This window comes from Acomys russatus, chromosome 29, assembly GCF_903995435.1.
Source record: "Acomys russatus chromosome 29, mAcoRus1.1, whole genome shotgun sequence".
NCBI lineage: Eukaryota > Metazoa > Chordata > Mammalia > Rodentia > Muridae > Acomys > Acomys russatus.
In genome coordinates, this window is record NC_067165.1 from 12,761,477 (window position 1) to 12,782,825 (window position 21,349).

At 43.2% G+C, this 21,349-nt stretch overlaps 1 protein-coding gene across 1 annotated transcript in view; it reads left to right on the top strand.

The window, feature by feature from the left end:
• Positions 1–503: 503 nt before the first annotated feature.
• Positions 504–21,349, top strand: part of Zswim5 (zinc finger SWIM-type containing 5) — a 104,667-nt gene continuing 83,821 nt past the window's right edge. The window contains exon 1 of the mRNA XM_051171492.1: positions 504–1,159. Coding sequence (XP_051027449.1) covers positions 544–1,159 — 616 coding nt within the window. The 5' untranslated portion in view covers positions 504–543. The remainder of the gene's footprint in view (positions 1,160–21,349) is intronic.

Consider the following 21,349-nt stretch of genomic DNA (forward strand, 5'->3'; position numbering starts at 1 on the left):
TTCTGTCCGCCGCAGGAGCCTGATGAGTTGCCTCCTCTCCCCGTGCCCAGCAAGCCTACTCCTTCCTGGCGATGGCTGCCGGCCGGGTCTTTCCACTGGGCTACACGGCCGGCCCATCCCTCTCCAGCCCGGCGGCAGGTGGGCGGGAGGCACCTGGTGCCGGGCGCTCCGCGTCCTTGGCTGCCCGCGGCCCCGCGCGAGCGCTCGGCTCGCGTCCCGGGCTGGCTGCGCCCGGAGCGCGCCCGCAGCCTGCGCTCGCTCCCGCGTCTCCTCGCGCCCGCGGCGGCCCGGACGGCGCGCGTCGGCCTCGCGCTGGTCCTCAGGGCCAACCAGCGCCGGCCCGAGCGGCGCGAGCACGGGACCGGCCCCGGCTTTCCCCACTCGGGCCGGCGGGCTCGTGGGGCTCGTTCGCCCCGCCCCCCTCCCCACAGCGCCGCCGCTGGGCGCTTGCGCGGGGCGCGTGGCCGTGGCCGGGGTCTCCGCCGCAACCCGAGCAGCCGCCTCCGCCTCAGTCAGTCGGTCGGTCGGTCGGTCTCCCCAGCAATGGCGGAAGGAGGTGAGCGAGAGGAGCTGCTCTCGCCGCCGCCGATCTCTCCAGCCAAGCGGCTGTGCTCCTGGCCCAGCCCGCAAGCTCACCACCCCCGCGGGACTCCCGGGGCAGCCGGCGGAGGGGCGGGGGGCGGCGGCGGCGGCTGCCTGGCCCCCGGGGCCCGCCCCCACCTGCAGCCCGAGTCCTTGCTGGACTGCGCCGCCAAGACGGTGGCGGAAAAGTGGGCGTACGAGCGAGTGGAGGAGCGCTTCGAGCGGATCCCGGAGCCGGTGCAGCGCCGCATCGTCTACTGGTCCTTCCCGCGGAATGAGCGGGAGATCTGCATGTACTCCAGCTTCCAGTACCGGGGCGGCCCGGGCGCCGGCGCGGCTGCCGGCGCGGCGGGGTCTTCGCCGGTCGAGGAGGGGCCGCCGCCGCCACCTCCCGGGGCCGCCAGTCCGGCCGGCTCCGCCCCCGGGGCCGCCGGGGCGGGCGCGTCCCCCGGGCTGGGCACTGGGGCTAGCGCGGCGGGCGGCGGCGGCGGCGGCGGCGGCGGCGGGGAAGGGCTGCCGTTCCGCCGGGGCATCCGTCTGCTGGACAGCGGCTCCGTGGAGAACGTGCTGCAAGTCGGTAAGTGCTGTCCGGCCCCTCTCAGTCCTCTGCCTCTTCTGCAGGTGCCTTCCTGATCCCTGGGGTCGAAACCCCGGCTTTGCCTAACTCCTGTACCCCGCCGAAGGACAAAAAAGTGACATAAAAAACTTTTCCTCAGGTCCACTACTGCTCTTTCCCCCACGGCTGCCCCATTTCTTTTTGTTTGAAGAGCGAATAGGGGGTCTGGGTCCCTCTCTCTCTCTCTCTCTCTCTCTCTCTCTCTCTCTCTCTCTCTCTCTCTCTCTCTCTCTCTCTCTCTTTCTCCCACACACACACGCTAAAGGAATAAGGATGTGAGATGTGCTGTGTGCCCTTTTTGGATGTAACAGTTTTCGAAACGCCTTTTAGTGATTTAAGTTTAGACGGGAAGAGATTGTTAGTGAATCTGGAGCGATAGGTCTTGGAGTGTTTGAGGGACAGGCTGTCACAGCCAATCTGTAGTTATGGCAGATTGAATTTGGGTGTAATTAACTTTCACACCGGGGGGAAAAAAAACACAACAGAATACGGTGCATTTTAGACTATTTAAATTGTCTGTTTTAATATTATTTCCCCTGGACCAGTGATGCTAGGGAATCCGGTCTGTAGATTAACAATAACCGAAGATGGAAATGTGACAGCTTCTCTACACCCCCATCCATGGGAAAGGGGGGGGGGGGAAAGCTACACAATCTGGAGTGGGGGCGGGGTCTGCCTTCCTTGTCAGACTGGGGTAAATCAAAAGCCAGTCACGTTGGATGTTTCAAATGCTTTTCATTTAACGCGACCTCGTATTCGCTTTTGTTTTATCTTTTTGTTTGTACAAAAATGGAAACTGATTTTTTTCATCTAGCTTTCTCTTGAGCTTCTTGTTAGTTTGTTAATCTTATTCAGTATTTAACTAAAGTGTACTTGATTTGTGGAAAGATGAGGGAGAAAGAAAAAAAATATTGTTTAACATTGATTTGCGATGCAGCATATTAAAACACTTTTTTGGGCGCCTGTTTGGATTTAGTAATAAAAATTCTGTGTATTCTGGAAGTACACATCTTTATGTACTTTATTTACTAAAGACATACTGATTTTTGTAAAGTTGAAAGGAGGACATTTGACAAGCTCAGGCACACATACAAATACAAGCTCTAACTGACATCTAGCTCTCGTCTCCCCAGATAAAACCAACATATTTGGAATTATCTTCCTTTGAAAACTAGCACATCACAGTGTTTTATATAGAACACCTGCTTCCAGTTATTAAGAACAAATTTCTTTCTTTTTTTTTTTTTTTTTTTAAGGTGGTTTCTCTGTGTATCCTTGGCTGTTTTGGACTCACTTTGTAGACCAGGCTGGCCTCAAATTTCACAGCGATCCGCCTGCCTCTGCCTCCCGAGTGTTGGGATTAAAGGCGAGAGCCACAACTGCCCAGCTCATAATTTTTAAATAAGTATAAAATACATATTTGTTATGTGCCAGAATATAGGGACACTGGTTGAGAAGATTATGCTTATTTGAAAAAGATGTTAGTGCTTTGTGTATTTTGTGTATATCTTAGAAAGAATGAGTTGAATAAATAGGTATATTTATTAAGATTAAGGTATATATCTTTAATATTAAAATGCCGAAAACAAAAAAAATTGCTGAAAACATGAAAATAAGTGTTCATTTTATTTCATCTGTGAGCTTTAATCTTTCCGAGAGTTTAGAACAGTTAACTTTTAAAGGTTCTTATTTAAAATATTTTAAGTTGTTAAGAGTCTAAGTTTAAGTGGTTGTCTTAGGGATTTGAAAGAATTTCAAACTTGAAGGGATCAAGTAAGGGAGAAGAGTTTTATTTCCCCCACCCCCACCCCCACCCCCACCTCCCAGCGAAGGGAATTGAACCTCCGGCCTCTGGCATGCTAGGCAAATGCTCTACCACTGAGCTGTAATTCTAGCCCCAAGAGGTACCTATTTTTAGAGTGATTAAAATGTCAAGTTCCAAGTGAAATCAGATTTAGAGAATGATCCAGATCGTATTTAAGTCAGACATTCCTCTCTCAAAATATAGTTGGCTTACTTATAGGGCAGTGGACTGGTGGCACCTGACGGTTGCCAGGAACCCCCGAGAAGGACACAAATATCTGATTTATTTGGATTTCCTAGATAAAGAAGGAATTGATACTATATTTGAGAACCTTGCGCTTTGTGGTATTTATTTCTCTGATCTTAATTTGTACCAGTAAGTATAGAAGAAGACACCTCACTTCTTCATCATTTAAAGTACTTTGCCAGGAATCACCTTGTAACAAATAAAACGAGAGACCTGTATCTCTTAAGCTTTCGTGTGACTTAATCTAGAGGATCAGTTTTCTAAAAGCATTGCCAAGAGCTAAATTAGCTATTTGCATATACAGTCTGATAGTGAGCCACGTTCTTTAGCCTATAGCCTCACTTCAGACTCAGCTTAATTTTCACATCCTGCTAAGAGTTCTCCATATGTCCTTACTGTTTCCAAGTCATGCCATCGTCTTGGAGCTGGTAATTGTTAAAGGCAGAAAGGAAGGCAGTTCCAGATGGTTCTGTAATGACATCATTTCATTCTTTAAAAATTTTTTCAAAGATTTATTGTTTTATGTACATGCGAGTGCCCAGATGTGTGCCTGATGCCTGCGGAGGCCAGGAGAGGGCGCCAGAACCCCTGCAACTGGGATTGTAGGTAGGTTGGGAGCCACCATGTGGGTGCTGAGAGCCAAACCCGGGTCCTCTGAGCCGGCAGCAAGCGCTTTTAACTGCTGAGCCATCTCTCAAGCCTTAATTTTTTTTTTCTTTTGAGACAAAGTCTTGCTCTATAGACCAGGCTGACTTTGAACTCAAGTCAGTCCTCCTGCCTCAGTATGCCAAGTGCTGGGATTATAGACATGAACCATCAAACTTTAATATGCTTTAAAAGATTCGTGAAGCGGGGAGAGCTGGAGAGATGGCTCAGAGGTTAAGAGCACTGACTGCTCTTCCAAAGGTCCTGAGTTCAATCCCCAGCAACCACATAGTGGCTCACAACCATCTATAATGATATTTTGTACCTTCTTCTGGTGTGCAGATGTACATGCAGGCAGAACACGGTATACATAATAAATAAATCTTTAAAAAAAGACTCATGATGGAATTGGGGGAGGGTGTTTGGAAACAGGGTTTCTTTGTATAGCCCTGGCTATCCTGGTCTTGCTTTGTAGATCAGGTTGGCCTTGAACTCACAGAGATCCACCTGCCTCTTGGGATTACAGGTATACACCACCACATCAGGCTCATAATGGAATTTTACTTTCCTTTTCTTTTTTGGTTTTTCGAGACAAAGTTTCTCTGTGTAACCTTGGTTGGTCTGACTCTCTTTGTAGACCTTGCTGGCCTCAAGCTCACAGAGACCAACCTACCTCTGCCTCCCAACTGCTGGAGTTAAAAGTCGTGTGCCTCCACACCCAGCTGGAATTTTGTTTTTAAAATATTTTATGTTTTTATTTTATGTATATGAGTGCTTTATCTGCATGTACACCTGCACACCAGAAGAGGGCACCAGATCTCATTATAGATGGCCACTATGTGGTTGCTGGGAATTGAATTCAGGACCTCTGGAAAACAGCTCTTAATCACTGAGCCATCTCTTTAGCCTCTCATAATGGAATTAAAAAAAAAAACCTCTTCATTTTTAATTACTTGAGTATGTGTGTATGGGCGCATGTGGAATACAGAAAAGAGTAGGTCAGAGCTTTTGAAGCTGGAGCCACCACATGTGGGTGCTGGGAACTGAACTCGGGGCCTCTATAAGAGCTGGCACCAAGCGTTGCTAACTGATGAGCCATCTCTCCAGGTTGTTCTGTTTTGTTTGTTTTTTTGCACAACAGAGTACACTCCTGTAAAACCAGCACTCAGGTGGAGGCAGGAGAATCACAAGTTTAAGGTGAGCTTGGTTACCTAGTAAAACCCTTTCACAAACATGAAAGCACAACACACAAGAGTTTTTACAGAAACAAAGCAAACAAAACTTTTATAATAAAGACTATCTGTCTCAAAAAACCAAAACAACCAACCAACCAACCAAACAAACAAACAAACAAAAACTCAACAACAAACAACAACAACAAAAACCCAAAAAACAAAAACCAACCAATCAAACAAACAAAAAACCCAATAAAGACTACATTGGTTACATTTTGTAACTTTGCATCAGTGTGCACATGTAGGCTACATTCTGTCACTCCTGGTTAATCTCCCCGTTGAATCAGCAGTAGAAGCCAGTGTGCTTGGTACTCACTCAGTAGAGAGCACCATATTTGGAATGAGAACTAAGACTTCCTACCTTGATGTCAACAAAAGGGAGAAATGTAGGTTTATTATCGTTAAAGATACATTTATTTGGCATAAACAGTACTGAATCAGAAGTATTGTTCCTTTTAAGAGGGGAAAATTAGTCTTTTCCTGTCTCTAAGTTTGAAGCTGTGCTAATAAACTTGCAGTTGGATCCCTCACTATTAGGAAGGTAACATTCAGGTTTTAAAAATGTTTTATTTATTTGTGTTTTGTATGGATGCCAAGTGCTGCCTTGTATGAAGTAGGTACAACTACAAAGCTAGCAGTTCTTGAAGAAAAGGCCAATTTCAGGAAATTATCCATAATTTAACCATCAAGTAGTGAATCTATGATTATATATAGTTGTGTATCATCAGTAACGTATCTGTGAGCTTTGCCATGTATTGTAACAAGTATCTTAGTTCTTCTTCTTGTTATTGTTTGTGTGTGTGTTTTGTGCTATCTAGAATGGAACTCAGGATGGGCAAGTAGTCTGCTACTGATTATATCTGTAGCCTCAGTTACTGAATTTTATATGAAATTAATTTCCACATGTAATATTGGGGGGACACACAAAAGATACTTAAACCTATTAGAAAGCTTTATAGCATCCCCTGTAAATTAGAATAGGATAGGTAAAATTACAACAGGATTTTATAACGGAAAGGGCTTAGTTTATATGTAAGATCCCTCGTCACAAAAGGCAGCTGTGTGTGTACATGCATGAAATGTGTGCAGAGGTCAGAGGACCATTTGTGGGAATAGATTCTCTCCCTTCACTTTGGTCCCAGGGATCAAAGTGAAGTCAGTGGGCTTAGTGCTAAAAGCCTTTATCTTCTGAGCCATATCCACAGCCTACCAACATTTAAAAAAAAGATTTATTTATCATTATGTATACAGTGCTCTGTCTGCATGTACGTCTGCAGACTAGAAGAGGGCATCAAATCACATTATAGATGGTTGTGAGCTACCTTGTGCTTCTTGGGAATTGAACTCAGGACCTCTGGAAGAGCAATCAGTACTCTTAACTTCTTAGCCATCTCTCCAGCTGGTACTAACATTTTTTTAGTGAAGAATTTACCAAGTTTTAAATCTTTTTTTTCAACTTTTTTTTTCATAGTGAGTTCTTTCCTTTATTCTTTATTAATTTTTTCATAACAAGTTCTTTCTTTCCTCCCTTATTGTATACATGGAGTTTAAATTTTTTTTTTTTTTTTTGAGCCGGGCATGGTGACACATGCCTTTAATCCCAGCACTCAGGGAGACAGAGGCAGGCAGACTGCAGTGAGTTCGAGGCCAGCCAGGATAGCCAAGGCTACACAGAGAAATCCTGTCTCGAATAAACAAACAAACAAAAAATTTGTGTGTGCAGGTATATGTGCATGCTTATGTGGAAGCCAGAGGTCAGCACCAAGCATCATTCCAATACACAGGAGAGCCTTTAACTTCTCCTCCTTACCCACCCACCCCTCTCTGTTTTGTTTTGAGATATGGTTTCTCTGTGTACCCTTTTCTGTCTGGCCTGGAACTCAGAAATTTGCCTCCCAGGTTTCTGGGATTAAAGGCATGTACCAACACTGCCCGGTTTACCTCTCTTCTTAAAAAAAAAATTCTTTTTAGTTATATGTTAGTATGTGCATGTGTTAGTATGTGCATATGGGTGTAGGCGTCCTTGGAAGCCAGAGGCATTGGATTCATTGAGTTCTGCATGGTTGTGAGCCGCCTGATAAAGGTGCTGGGACGTCTGTAAGAGCAGAATGCATCTTAACTTCTGAGCCCTCTCTCCAGTTCCCACCTTTGTTTTCTGAGACAAGCTTTTTTACTACAAGCTTGGTCTCAAGGCTTAGGCTGGATTGACCTGACCAGCCAGCAGGGCACTGGAATCTGACTCCCTAGTGCTGACTGCGAGTGCACCCATGCCTGGCTTCTTATGTGGGTTCAGGAACTTGTCCTTATTGGCTGAGCCATCGTCCCAGCTCTTGTACATGTGTGTTGGTGTTCAGCGAGTGTCTGTTCAATGCCTGAAGGTTAGGAATGGTCTTTTCAGAGTTGTAAAACTGCAGGGACCGGTGCCAGCGCACCTGTGGTACCAGCTACTCCATAGGCTGAGCTAGAAGAAATATAACCGTTTGGTGCCGATTGTAATGGGACTTTCTTGGACCTTCAGCTCTGAACAATGACACCGAGGCCATTTATATTTATTAAAACTTTGCCTTGGCTCAGGCTTGTTCCCAACTAGCTCTTATCTTAAATTAACCCCTTTAGATTAGTCTACGTTCTGCCACATGGCTCATTACCTTTCTGCACTCTCTTAGTCTTCCTCGGTGTCTGCTTCAGATTCTTTCCCAGAGTCTCTCTCTCGGCCTGAAGTCCTGCCTATCCCTCCTGCCTCTGCTAATCAGAAGGTGTTGGAGGGAGTGTTTACAAAATACGATACAGTCAAAGAATTACAGCACCAAAGTCGGGGGGGGGGGGGGGGCCTGCAATCAGATCTCTGCAGGTACAGAAATCAGCATTAGAATAACACAAAGACAGTCTTTACACTGTGCACAAAAAGATCACCCCAACAGAGAACAGCTTGAGTCCAGAAGTTCCAGATAGCATAAGATAAAACAATAAGACTTTGTTTTCAAAAAGTATCACGACATCTTCTCTCTTTTTTTTATTTTTATTTTTATTTTTTGTTTTGTTTTTGTTTTTCGAGACAGGGTTTCTCTGTGTAGCCTTGACTGTCTTGGACTCACATTGTAGACCAGGCTGGCCTCGAACTCACAGAAGATCCACCTGCCTCTGCCTCCTGAGTGCTGGAATTACTGGGGTTTCCCACTATACCTGGCTAAAACTTCTTTTTCAAAAAGTACCAACTAGGCCAGATGGTAGTGGTGCATGCCTTTAATCCCAGCACTCAGGGAGGCAGAGGCAGGCGGATCTCTGTGAGTTCAAGGCCAGCCTGGTCTATAATGTGAGTCTAGGATAGCCAAGGCTATCACAGAGAAACCCTGTCTCAAAAAAAAGTACCAACTAACCAATCAATTGACCAACAAACTACTCAATCAATCAAGTAAGCAAACAAAAAACAACACACCAATATCCAGGAAAACAAAAATAAAAGACAAAAATCCTGAAAGGACAAGGGAGGAAATAAGCCTGAATTTTTAGTGTGAGCATGTCGTAGGAAGTGGCGGGGAAAACCCCAAACTTGCCCATATACAAAATGGATGAGTGTTACAGCATCATATGTTTTGTTTTCTTTTTTTTTTCTTTTTTTGCTTTTTTGAGACAGGGTTTCTCTGTGTACCCTTGGCTGTCCTGGACTCACTTTGCAGACCAGGCTGGCCTCGAACTCGCAGAGATCTACCTCCCTCTGCCTCCTGAGTGCTGGGTTAAAGGCATGTTTTCTGTGAAGTGGTGATTCATTATTTTTTCCAAATATAAGAAATATATATGGGTTCTTATAAAGATGACCGTCTTAAGAATAGAGTTTTAGATTTTAAAGATAACAACAGACTATAGGAGGCAGATTTCATTTTATGTGACCTCTAAGAGTATTTGGTGCAGGTATTGTAGCTGAGTGCATGCCTAGAGTGGATTCAGGCCTGGAATCGGCCCCCAGCACCACAGTTTTCAAGTGTTTTTGACTGCACACACGTTTCACAACACAGTTTTACACAGAAGCTAGGAGCACTATTCTTCATATTTTACAGAAAGGCTTGAAACATGCAGACTTCCTTTAATATATCAATGTATATCCACAATTTAAAAAATAAATATTACTGAAATGTCATTTTTAAAGCCTAGTTTAAATTCCATAGTGCAAGGCTGGGAATTGATTTATGCATATGTGAGCCAAGTCACTTCTGCTCGGACAGTGGCTATGAAGTGGGATGTGGTGGCACCACCTGGATTGAGCACGCTAGAACAATGGCTCTCAACCTGTGGGTCACAGCCCCTTGAGGCAGTAGGTAGGGGTGTCATATGACCTTCCACAGGGGTTGTCTAAGGCCATCAGCGAACATATTTACAGTACGATTACAGTAGGATTACATTACAGTTGCAAAGTAACAGCTATGAGGTAGCCATGACGCTGGGCGGTGGTCATGCACACCTTTAATCCCAGCACTCAGGAGGCAGAGACAGGTGAATTTCTGTGAGTTCAAGGGCAGCCTGGTCTACAGATCAGGTTTTAGGACAGCCAAGGTTACACAGAGAAACCCTATCTCAAAAACAAACAAACAAACAAAGAATATGAAGTAGCAATAAAAATAGTTTTCTACTTAGGGGTCACCACAGCATGAGGAACTATATTAAAAGGTTGTGGCATTAGGAAGGCTGAGAACCACGGCTCTAAGGCAGCAGGGTCAGGAGTTCAGAGTGTCCACACATTGAGTTTGAGGCTAGTCTGAACTACTTGAATAACTATCTCAAAACAAAACAACCCCCCACCCCACATACCGCCCCCCCCCCAAAAAAAAGAAAGAAAAAGAAAAGAAAAGAAAAAAGAAAGAAGAAAAAAATTCCTCATGATTGTGTGCGTGTGGGGAAACCAAGGCATTAACTGATTGTATTCTGTTTTGGTTAGGTTTTTAAGAATATAGGACTGGGCACTCAAAGGTCAGTGGTTCATACTGAAGAGAGAGAAAAGTTCAGGGTTATAAGTTTAGCTCAGCGGTAGAAGGCTTGTCTACCATGGACTACGTCTCAAGCCTTAACATTTTTTTAGGAGATGGAGTAATTCATTCTGTTTGTTTGTTTGTTTGTTTTTAAAGAAATTTTTACTGTGTAGCCCAGGTTACACAAAGTCCTTACTTGTGATCTTGCTGGCTCAGCCTCCCAAGTGCTAGGTGTCCACTATTGCACCTGGCGCTGGTCACTTTTATATGAATTTTCTACCTTGTAATTTATTTATAAGCTCATTTCTTGGCCACTTCAAACTTGTCCCTGAGTTGGTATGGTAAGGAATTATAGTCATTGTAATACTAGCATTTAACATGTCTCCTGGTTAGATTTATTTTATTTTATTTTTCTGTTAACTCGACACAAGCCAGCATAATCTGGGAAGAGGAGACCTCAATTGAGAAAATGTCTCCATCAGACTGAGCGGCAGGCAAGTCTGTGGGACAGGGTCTCTCTGTGTAGGCAAGTCTGTGGGACAGGGTCTCTCTGTGTAGGCAAGTCTGTGGGACAGGGTCTCTCTGTGTAGGTAAGTCTGTGGGACAGGGTCTCTCTGTGTAGGCAAGTCTGTGGGACAGGGTCTCTCTGTGTAGGCAAGTCTGTGGGACAGGGTCTCTCTGTGTAGGTAAGTCTGTGCGACAGGGTCTCTCTGTGTAGGCAAGTCTGTGGGACAGGGTCTCTCTGTGTAGGCAAGTCTGTGGGACAGGGTCTCTCTGTGTAGCCTGTCTTGAAACTCATCGTTATTCCTTAGAGAAATAGAAATTAAAATCCAAGGAAATCCTACTCTAGCCATACACTACATTAGCTACAAATAAAAAGACTGAAATACCATGGGGTATGGTGGCACAGGCCTTTAGTCTCAGCATTCAGGAGGCAGAGACAGATCTGAGATCAAGGCCAGAGTTCCAGGACAGCCAAGGTCACATAGTGTAGTGAGACCTGAGAGAGAGAGAGGGGGGGGGGGACACTCTGTCTGTCTGTCTGTCTTAGAGCCAACAGGATGGTGACTCTCTCATGGCAACTCTGCTTCTCTCTCTGCTCCCCACCTGGGACCCCAATCACTGGGATTGGAAGTCCAGCTATACGCTGTTCAGGTTTTTATTAACCAATCAGAAATGATGGAGAACAATTTTTACACATTTTATTTTAATGTAATTCCAACTATAAGAAATTTTAAGAGGCTGGAGAGATGGCTCAGTGGTTAAGAGTACTGGCTGCCCTTCCAGAGGACCCAGGTTCAATTCCCAGCAACTACATGGCAACTCACACCTGTCTGGAACTCCAGTTCCAGAGTTCTGACACCCTCGCACAGACATACATGTGCGCAAAACACCAATGCACATAAACTAAAAATAAATAGTAAATAAAGAAATTTATAAATTATAGCCAATATTGCAATAAAGATTAAGAAAATTGTTTACTGTCACAAGCTTGATTACCTTTTTATGGAATTCCTTTTGGGTGGCATTACATATGGCTTGCTAGCACCCTGGTATGTAGCTGGTTAATTCCAAGAGACAACATTGACAAGAAAGAAGATGCCAGAAATATTATCAAATATGAGTAATTTTTCTTAACTTAGATTTCTATCTTTATAATAGTTCTATTATCACTATGTAATTCTTTTACTTTTAAAGATTATTACTGCTTTTAGGTACAAATATATGATGGCTCAGAGAAGTAAATTAGCCTTTTGTCTTATACTTAGTAAGCAATGCATTGTTTGTTTGAAAACTTCGGTAATACATTTCCCCTATTTATTCATTATTTTATTGAATAAAGCCTGTAGTATTAATCAACTTACTCATAGCCTACCTGTTTGTTTTGTTTTGTTTATTTTGTTTATTTGGTTTTGGTTTTTCGAGACAGGGTTTCTCTGTGTAGCCTTGTCTGTCCTGGACTCTCTTTGTAGACCAGGCTGGCCTCGAACTCACAGAGATCCCACTTGTCTCCTAGCACTCAGGGAGGCAGAGGCAGGAGGATCTCTGTGAGTTGGGGACTAGCCTGGTCTACAAAGTGAATCCAGGACAGCCTAGGCTACATGGAGGAAGGGGGACAAACCTTTCCTATGTTATGGCCCTGTAAGATGAAGAACTAATGTTTTGTTTAACATGGAGTCTATTCAGCAAAGTTGGCTGGCCAGCCCCAGGGTCTGTCTGTCTTCTCAGCACCCGATTTCAGGTGTGCAGCCACACTCCTAACTTTTTATGTGGTCCTAGGGATTGAACTCAGGTCTCGAGGATGGCGTGGAAAGCACTTTACCGACTGAGCCATCTCCCCAGCCCTCCAAATCTTTTGCTCGAAATTATATTATTCTTTCCTATTCCATATGTTTGTAAGATACTCTTATGTGTGTGTAATTCTGGCTTCTTATTCTGTTTGTTTCTCAACTGGAAATGGATAAAATAATGCTATCTAGGGGTTGGAGAGCTGGTTCAGTAGTTAAGAGAGAGCACTTGCTGCTCTTGCAGAGCACTGGAGTCCAGTTCTCAGCACCAATAGCAGGTAGCTCAAAACCACCTGTAAATCCAGAGCCAGAGAATCAGCTCCCCAGCGTAGGCCTCCATATGTACCTATGTATCTGCGTACCCGTGACATTCATTGGCATGTTCACAGAGACAGAAACAGATACACACACACACACACACACGAAAAAATGTTTAAAAATTGTTTTATTTGTTATGATTTATTCTCAATACATCACAATTGTTATCCCCTCGCTCTTATCTTCCTGTTCCCATGCTCCCTCCTCTTTCGCCCTATTCCCCTCCCCGTAACCTCTGACAGGGGAAGCACTCCTGAAAAAAAATGCTTTAAAGCTGATATTATTTCACAGATTGTTTTGAGAATTAAAGTTATTAGTTGTAAAGCTGTTAGAATGAGGCTTAGCATAGAAACTGTGGAGTATTCATTATTACTGTGGTAGTCCTTACAGGTATTGTTGTATTTTTTCTTTTCTTTTCTTTCCTTCTTTTTTCTTTTCTTTCCTTTTTTCTTTTTCTTTTCTTTCTTTCTTTCTTTCTTTTTTCTTTTTCTTCTTTTTTTTTTTTTTTTTTTTTTTTTGAGACAGGTTTCTCTGTTGTAGCCTTGACTCTCCAGGGCTGGCTTTGTAACAACAGTGGCCTTGAACTCATGGCAAATCCCCTTGCCTCTGCCTCCCCAGTGCTGGGATAACAGGTGTGGGCCACCATGCCTGGCTGTTGCATATTTTTTTATTTTTTCCTTTTCCTTTATTCCATCCTGGAAGCTTTTATAGTCTGACAGATGCTTTCATTTGCTAAATTAAAATTAATCTCTCAAAGGTTACCAGTGACCTCATAATCCTTTTCCATCCCTCAATCTTTATGTCTTCTATAGAATTTCTATAGTCTGTTGCGCCTTCCCTTTGAAATATTTTCTTTTTTCCCCCCCAAGACAGGGTTTCTCTGGACTCACTTTGTAGACCAGGCTGGCCTTGAACTCACAGCGATTGGCCTGCCTTTGCCTCCCAAGTGCTGGGTTTAAAGGCGTGCGCCACCTTGTCCAGCCTTGAAATATTTTCTAGCTAGGTATTTGTTGTGTAGTAGTTTCCTCTGAGACTGAAACATTCCATCCAGCAGGGAAACTCTTTAAGTAGGAAGGTAAATGACTCAAAGTGGCTTTAGGAAGTTCCTGAAATAGACTAGATTCACTAGGGCCCAGCCTGCTAGGTTAAGTGGAGCAGGGAGTCTGAGACTCTCTCACACTAAGAAACTGAGCTGCAAAGAAGACTCTGAGACCAGACTAGCAGTCCGGAAGAGGTTTAGAGCAACTGAGGCAGTTGGAAAGGAAACTCTCCAACCTGTTGAGCAGCCTGCAGGCTGTGCAGTTTGTACCAGGTTTCCAGCTTTTGTGAGCTGTCATCCATGCTGGGATGGACTTTGGTGATACTGCTGTCCTTTGAGTCATTTTTGGTCCTGTTAGTAGCCCCTCACCTATATTGTGTAAGCAACCCCAGTGAAAACTCATGGCTCACCAGGTTGGACTCTGGTGGAATCCATACTTTGGTCTGTGTTGGGCTTCCTATCTGGGGTGAGAAGACACCTCCTCAGGAAAAGTTTTGTCACACAACAGAATTTAAAACCAGTCCATTTGATAAGGCATTAATATCTAGAATATAAAGAATACCAGAAGCTAACAACAACAATAGCAAAAACTTAATTCATATATGGGCAAAAGGTTTGAAAAACATTTCTCCAAAGAAGATATAAAAATAACTAATAAATACAAGAAAAATTCACATCACTAATCATAAAGGAAATGACAGATGAGTTCATCACCTTATTCTAATTCACACCCATTAGGATGAATAATTACTAATTTATCTGCTCTTTCTCTTTCTGTATATGTGTGGTTTGTCTATCTGTATCTCTTCCTTTTTTTTTTTTTTTTTTTTTTTTTTGGTGGTGCTAGAGATTGAACCCAGGGCATTGTACATTCTAGTTAAAGTTTCTACCACTGAGCCATTTCTCTAGCTCCTGGGGTTTTATTTATTATTAAATTCCACTCCCATCTACAAGCAAGGATATGGAGGAATCAGAACCCTTTGGAAGTTAAAAATGATGTAGTTGCTCTGGAACCAAAAATAAAACAGAATTACCATATGGCCCAGCAGTTCTAGTGCTGGGTATAAAACCCAGAATAATTGAAAGCAGGACTTAAACCAATATTTATTTGTTTATTATTATTTTCTTAAAAGAGGTATTTATTTATTATTTATACAGTGTTCTGCTTCTTTGTACACCTGCACCCCAGAAGAAGGCACCAGATCTTATTATAGATGGTTGTGAGCCACCATGTGGTTGCTGGGAATTGAACTCAGGGCCTTTGGAAGAGCAGACAGTACTCTTAACCTCTGAGCTATCACTCTAGCCCTATTATTGGTTTTTCAAGACAGGGTTTCTCTGTTTAGCCTTGGCTGTCCTGGAACTCTCTTTGTAGACCAGGCTGGCCTCGAACTCAGAGATCTGCCTGCCTCTGCTGCATGCTGGGATTAAAGGTGTGTGCCACCATGCTCAGCTAACCTTCCAGTTTCATGTGTTCTTTTTCAAAACTGAATGAGTCCACTCAGTGCTACAGTATGTGAGTGGGTATAGGGCCATCTGCCGGAATATGGGTGGCTTATCAGGAGCCACATCCTGAAGAGACCTGACTCTTCCTCAGTTGCCAGTAGCTTTTCAGCTTGACCACCTCTCACATCCATGCTGGGATTTTGTAGGGCTCAGCCTTGTGCATCTAGTAGTCGCAGCCTCTGCATTTATTTGTGAACTGTCCTGTTGTGTCAGAGAGCACTGATCCATACATAGCACATTGACCAACTGTGGGCATCTGTGTTAACCATCAGCTACTGCAAAAAGAAGCTTCCCTCTTCTTTTCTCTTAAAATTCTTTCTGTTCTCAAAAAATGGTATTTACTTATGTATTGAGTTGAAATTAAAATTGTGTTTTGCTTTTTGGATTATTTAGCAATTGTTTACTGAATACCAATGTGCTAGGTTTTAGTTTGTCCCCTGGAGATACAACAATGAACAAAAAGTTGTTTTGTATTTTTCTCCCAGGGAGCACATTTCAGTGAGGTGATAAACAAACACTTTCTGTCTTGAGTGTTGTAATTGTTTGTTGTTCCTTCTTGTCTACAGGCTCTCCCAGGACAAGGGTTGCATCCTACACTGTGTCCCTTGTAGGCTTCACAGTGTACTTCATTGTTTTCTTTTTGTTGTGCTAGGGCCTCTTATTAGAGTCATCTGGGAAGGGGGGAACCCTAATTGACAAAAACGCATTATCAGATGGGCCTATAGACAGGCCTATGGGGCTTTTTCTTGATTAATTTGATGTGGGAGGGCCCAGCCCCTGTGAGCAGAGGTACCTCTGAACAGGTGGTCCTAGGGGACATAAGAAAGACAGCTGATGTTGGGTAGTGGTGGCAGACCGTACCTCTAATCCCAGTGCGGCAATTGGATCGCTGAATTCAAGGTAAGCCTGGTCTTTAGAGTGAGTTCCAACACAGCCAGAGAAACCCTGCCTTGAAAAACCCAAAACAAAGACAGGCAGCTGAGGTCAAGTATGGTGGCACACACCTTTAATCCCAGCACTCAGGAGGCACTGGCAGAAGCAGGGGAATCTCTCTGAGTTCGAGGCCAGCTTGGTCTACAAAGCAAGGGAAGGACAGCCAGGGCAATACAAAGAAATGCTGTCTCAAAGTGGGTAGGGGGAGGGAGAGAGAGGAGAAAAGCAAGCAAGCAAGCTGACCATGAGCCTAGAGAGCAGACCAGTAGTCGTAGTCAGTGGCCTCCAGCTCCTGACCTGACTTCCCTTAATGGTGGACTGTAAGCTGTAAGATGGTGTTTATCACAGCAATAGAAAGCAAACTCTTTATATCCATCTCCCTTCCCCAATATTGGAGTTTAAATAGGTTTTTGTTGAAATAAATTGGAAGCATTACTTTGTTCGTTTGTATAACTCACCTAATAGTGATTCCCAGCCCCGAGCTTTCCGGAGGCACCTGAGCTCTGGAGAGGCCATGTCCCAGGCTCCATTCTCTCAAAGTCTTGGTAACTAAGATGGTGGGGCCCATGCCTGGGCGTTACTGCTCACGGCATTTAGTATACTCACTTGGGAAGTGGTTAAGAACTTGGTAGGATTAACTTACACTCTAGGTTGTTTCAAACCAGATTTGGAATTTGTGGGTTCAGTTGGATTAAATGATCACGCTGGGTTCTGGAAAGAGTGAAAAAGGGCTGTTAAGATGGCTCAGCGGGAAGGGTGCACTTGCCAGCAAGTTCTGACTAGGTTCCATCCAGAGACAGGATTGGAGGTGACTGAGCAAAGCGAGCCAGTGGAGGTCGGTCAACGAGGGCCAGGGAGGCCTGCCTGGGTGGCTGATCTTTGGTCTGCGGTGTGTTGCAGTTGGACTGACTTCTCTTCACAGCCCTCCTGTCGCTGTCTTGTCTTCCCAGGCAAGAGCAGGTTCACGGCAGTTGTGCCGTCTGCTTTCAGAGAGCTCGCCTGGAATACTTTGAGTGAGGGTAGCTTGAGGAGGAGGACGTATCGGTGAGCTGCCAGCGGACACTGACCTGCTAGTTAAAGGAATGAGCGCCTTGGTCCTGCAGGAAGGATCAGGGTGGTACGTTCCTGTGTCTCCTGGGCTTGCTTCATATGATGAATTCACCCCATGTGGATGGCTTCTCCAGTTTTCTGTTTAGTCTGTTTTCTGGGGAAATTTAAAAGAGCGAAGATCAGTGGTTAAGCTACTACAGCTGTTACCCTAAAACTGAGAATGTACAGATCCTTGAGCAGAGTCTCTGCAGGGCTAGGAAGTTCTCCTGGGGGGTGAGGGGTGGGTGGCTTCACTAAGACATCTGAGCCCCCTTACCATGTCCTTTGTTGTTCACCTTCTGTAAGGGAGTGCTCAGAGATGTCTCCATGATAACCTAAATGCTGAATGTCACCTACTTCCTGACGGTGTTCTTTGTGTTGGTGATCTGCTGCACTTTATAGGAACACTAGCTTTTGTCAAGGTAGCACGTTATGTGCTCTCACAAGCAAGTCTGTTCTGTAGACCTTAAAGATCAAGTGCAGTATTGCAAGTCGGCTTTATGCTTTTATTTTGAGGCATGGTGTTACTAAGTTTCCAAGGCTGGCCTTGAACCTGTTGATCTTCCTGACTCAGCCTCCAGAGTGCATGGGATTATAGGCCTGTGCCATCAGGCTGGACCTGCTTCCTCCCCCACGCATTCAGTTATGAACAATACCGTGTGAACATTTGCATTTGAATGGGTACATATTTTGTTTGTGCCATAAAATGCATTGGATATGAGGGGCAGTTTTGCTTGCATTGAATTCTCAATCGATTTTTTAATTTTTTATTTGTTTTTGTTGTATGTGATGTATGTAGGGGAGTGAGTGTGTACCATAGCACACCTACAGAGGTCTGAGGATGTCAGTTCTTACATTCCATCTTCATGTGGGTTCCAGGGAGCAAGGTCAGACTGATAAACTTGTCTGGCTAGCAGTTTACCCAGTGAGGTTTTTTTTGTTTTTTTGTTTTTTTTTTGTTTTAATGCAAAACAGTTGTCATTGGGGGATAGAGAGATAGCTCAGCAATTGAAAGTACTTGCTAGTCTTGGGGGCTGGAGAGATGGCTCAGCAGTTAAGAGCACTGTGTGTTCTTCCAGAGGACTTGAGTTCAATCCCCAGCTTCCACATGGCAGCTCACAACTGTCTATAATTCCTGTTCCAGGGGATCCACCACTCTTACACAGACATACATGCAGTCAAAACACCAATATACAATAAATAAATAAATAAAAATAAAATATATTTTTTAAAAAAAGTACTTGCTAGTCTTTCAGAGGACCCAAGTTCAGTTCCCAGAACCCATGTTGGATGTCTCACAACCGTGCGTAGCTCCAGCTCTGGAGGATTCATCTGGCCTCCAAGGGGATCTGCACACATACAGCATACACAGTAGATACAACTACATAGATAAAAATAAAATCTTTCAAAAATTGTTATTGGTTGTGTGTGTGAGTGTGAATATATATGAATGTGGTGTGTGACTTGTGTGTATGCTCTCACACGTGCATGGCATGTGTGCAGAGGTTAAAGGGCAGCTCTATGGAGTCTGTTCACTCCTTTCCCTTTTAAACTGGTTCCGGCGTAGAACTCAGGTCTTCAGGTGTTTCCCTGCTGACGTGTCTCCTTGGCCCTTGGGAAATGATTCTAAGAAGCTAGTTGCTATTCTGGAGAAGCAGGAGTTGAGAAGGTGCAGGCTGGGAATGAGGAAGATGCAGTGTGAGGCTCATGACGACAGCTAGTTAGCGTTTGGTGACAGGTTGTGATGGATTGCTCGGTCTCCCTGAATTTCCTCATTGGAGGTTGGGGAGAGTGCCTTGTCTCTTGCCTGCCATTTAACAAGAATTGGAATGGAGGAGTGTTTTGCTTGCCAATTAAGACATAGTCCTCTCTAGTTTTAATCATTACTGATTTTACAGTTTGGGTTGTAAGGACCATAAGATTTGGAACTGCTGCATTGCTGTTGCCCCTCTCCACGTCTGTGTGCAAATTGCACTAGTTTTTCTAGTTGCCAGAGGGAGTAAAGGGTTGGTCCTAGATCACAGCCTTGTCATCACCTGTGGCAACAAGTGGCAGTTAGCAACACAGAGTAAAAGCAAGAAGTGCTTAATACAGTTAAGACAATACTTTCCATTTTCAATATCATTTGGGGGTTTTCTTAATTTTTTTATATCATTATCCCTTATTTTATGTTTAGTTTTGGGGAATATAAGGAATGATTATTTACTAGATTTGTCCAAGAAAGTGGCCTGGATGTGATGGAGCACGCCTTTAATTCCAGCACCAGGGAAACAGAGACAATTGGATTGCTGCGAATTTGAGGTCGGCCTGGTCTACATAGTGAATTCCAGAAAAGGGCTCCATAGAGAGAGACTCTGTCTCAAAAACAAAAACAAAACAAACAAACAACAACAACAGATGTGAAATTTGTAAAACATATAATCTCCATGAATAATTTTCAGTTAGCTTAACAAATAGTTGTAATCATATCTTAGTTACTTTTCCTAATTGGAGTTAGTGAAACCAAAAGGAGTACAGAAACTTAAAAGAAAAATTGACTAAATTACTTTAAGAACAGTAATATTTAACTGCTACTTACTTAGTATATGCTAAAAGAACTATGTGCTAAGCAAAGATTTTGTGAGGTTATCTCATTTAATCTACATTAGATAATATCTGCCATTTCAAATAAAAATGAATTAGAGGCATTAACTTATTTAACTAGTCTATTAGGGGGACAAAATCTAGAACCTGATTTTTTTTTTACATAGTAATAACCACAAAAACAGAACCAGGGCAGGGCTGGAGAGGTGGCTCAGTGGTTATTGTTGCTCCTTCAAAGGCATCAAGCTCCGTTGATTCCCAGTATTTGCATGGTGGCTCATGGCAATCTGTAACTCCTGTTCTCCAGGGAATCCAATGTCCTCTTCTTACCTCTAAAGGTACCCAGTATGCATGTGGTACACAGACATACATGCAGACAAAGCACTCAGACCCATAAAATAAAATAAACATAAAATTCTGCACTGCATAGATATTATAGTGACTACTAAAACTTATTTTAATAAGTTACTAGTATAACTTTTATCAACATTCTGAAGTTATTTTTATGTGAATCTTTTATACAAGAGATAAAAATGTGGCTAATTCTAGTATAGGTACTAATGTTTGTACAATAGCGTGTCATTTCAATTTTCATATGCTATAGGACATGACTCTTAGCACAATATAATATAAATTCTATAGCTATTTTTCCAATTTTACCTCCAGATGAATTGCTTTTGATTTGACTATTTTTAGATTCAATCTTATTTTGCATGTTACTGTACAAGGAATAAAAGAAAGACATGTTAATCTTTCCCAGGAGCCTTGCTTTTTTTTTTTATAGTCTCCTATTGCAATGATTTATACCATTGTGAAAATTTAAATTTTTATAGAGTTTTACATTCTAAGAAGTGAAGTTCAGCTATTTAAGGCAGCAGCTGCCATATTATCGTGGAACTAAAATTAAAGAGGAACATGACTAACTCGTGCTTGAGGACCTTTCTGCACCGAATGTGTCAGGCTCCATTGTCTGAGGTCATCATAACTCTGTAATGGTAAGCTTTATCTCCAGTTTACGGATGGGAACAACCTTCAAAAGCTAAATACCGTGTTCAAATTCCCACAGCTGTTTTAAGTAGAGCCAGGTTTTAAACCTATTTGATTTTAAAGGGAGGAGTTCAGTCAATAAATACTTGTCTGCTGGGAGATATTTGCCAAATGTTTAGTTGACAAAAGATTGTTATGTAAGGTGTATAGACAGCTTGGAAATAAAAAAGACAAACAACCCAATAAAATACAGACCAAAAAAAAAAAAAAAAAAAAAGGGAAACAGACCCATCACAAAATATTATATACAAATGGCTAATAAATACATAAAAAGCACTCAATGTAATTTGTCATGAGACCCCCAGTGTAAATTCAATCTATACTGATATTACTACATTGCAGTCAGAATAGCTAAAACTAAAAATCAAAATTCTCAGATGTACATTGTTATTAGGGATCTAAAATAGCACACAACCACTTTGGGGATAGCAGAGAGAACAGCTGAGTGACCTGCATG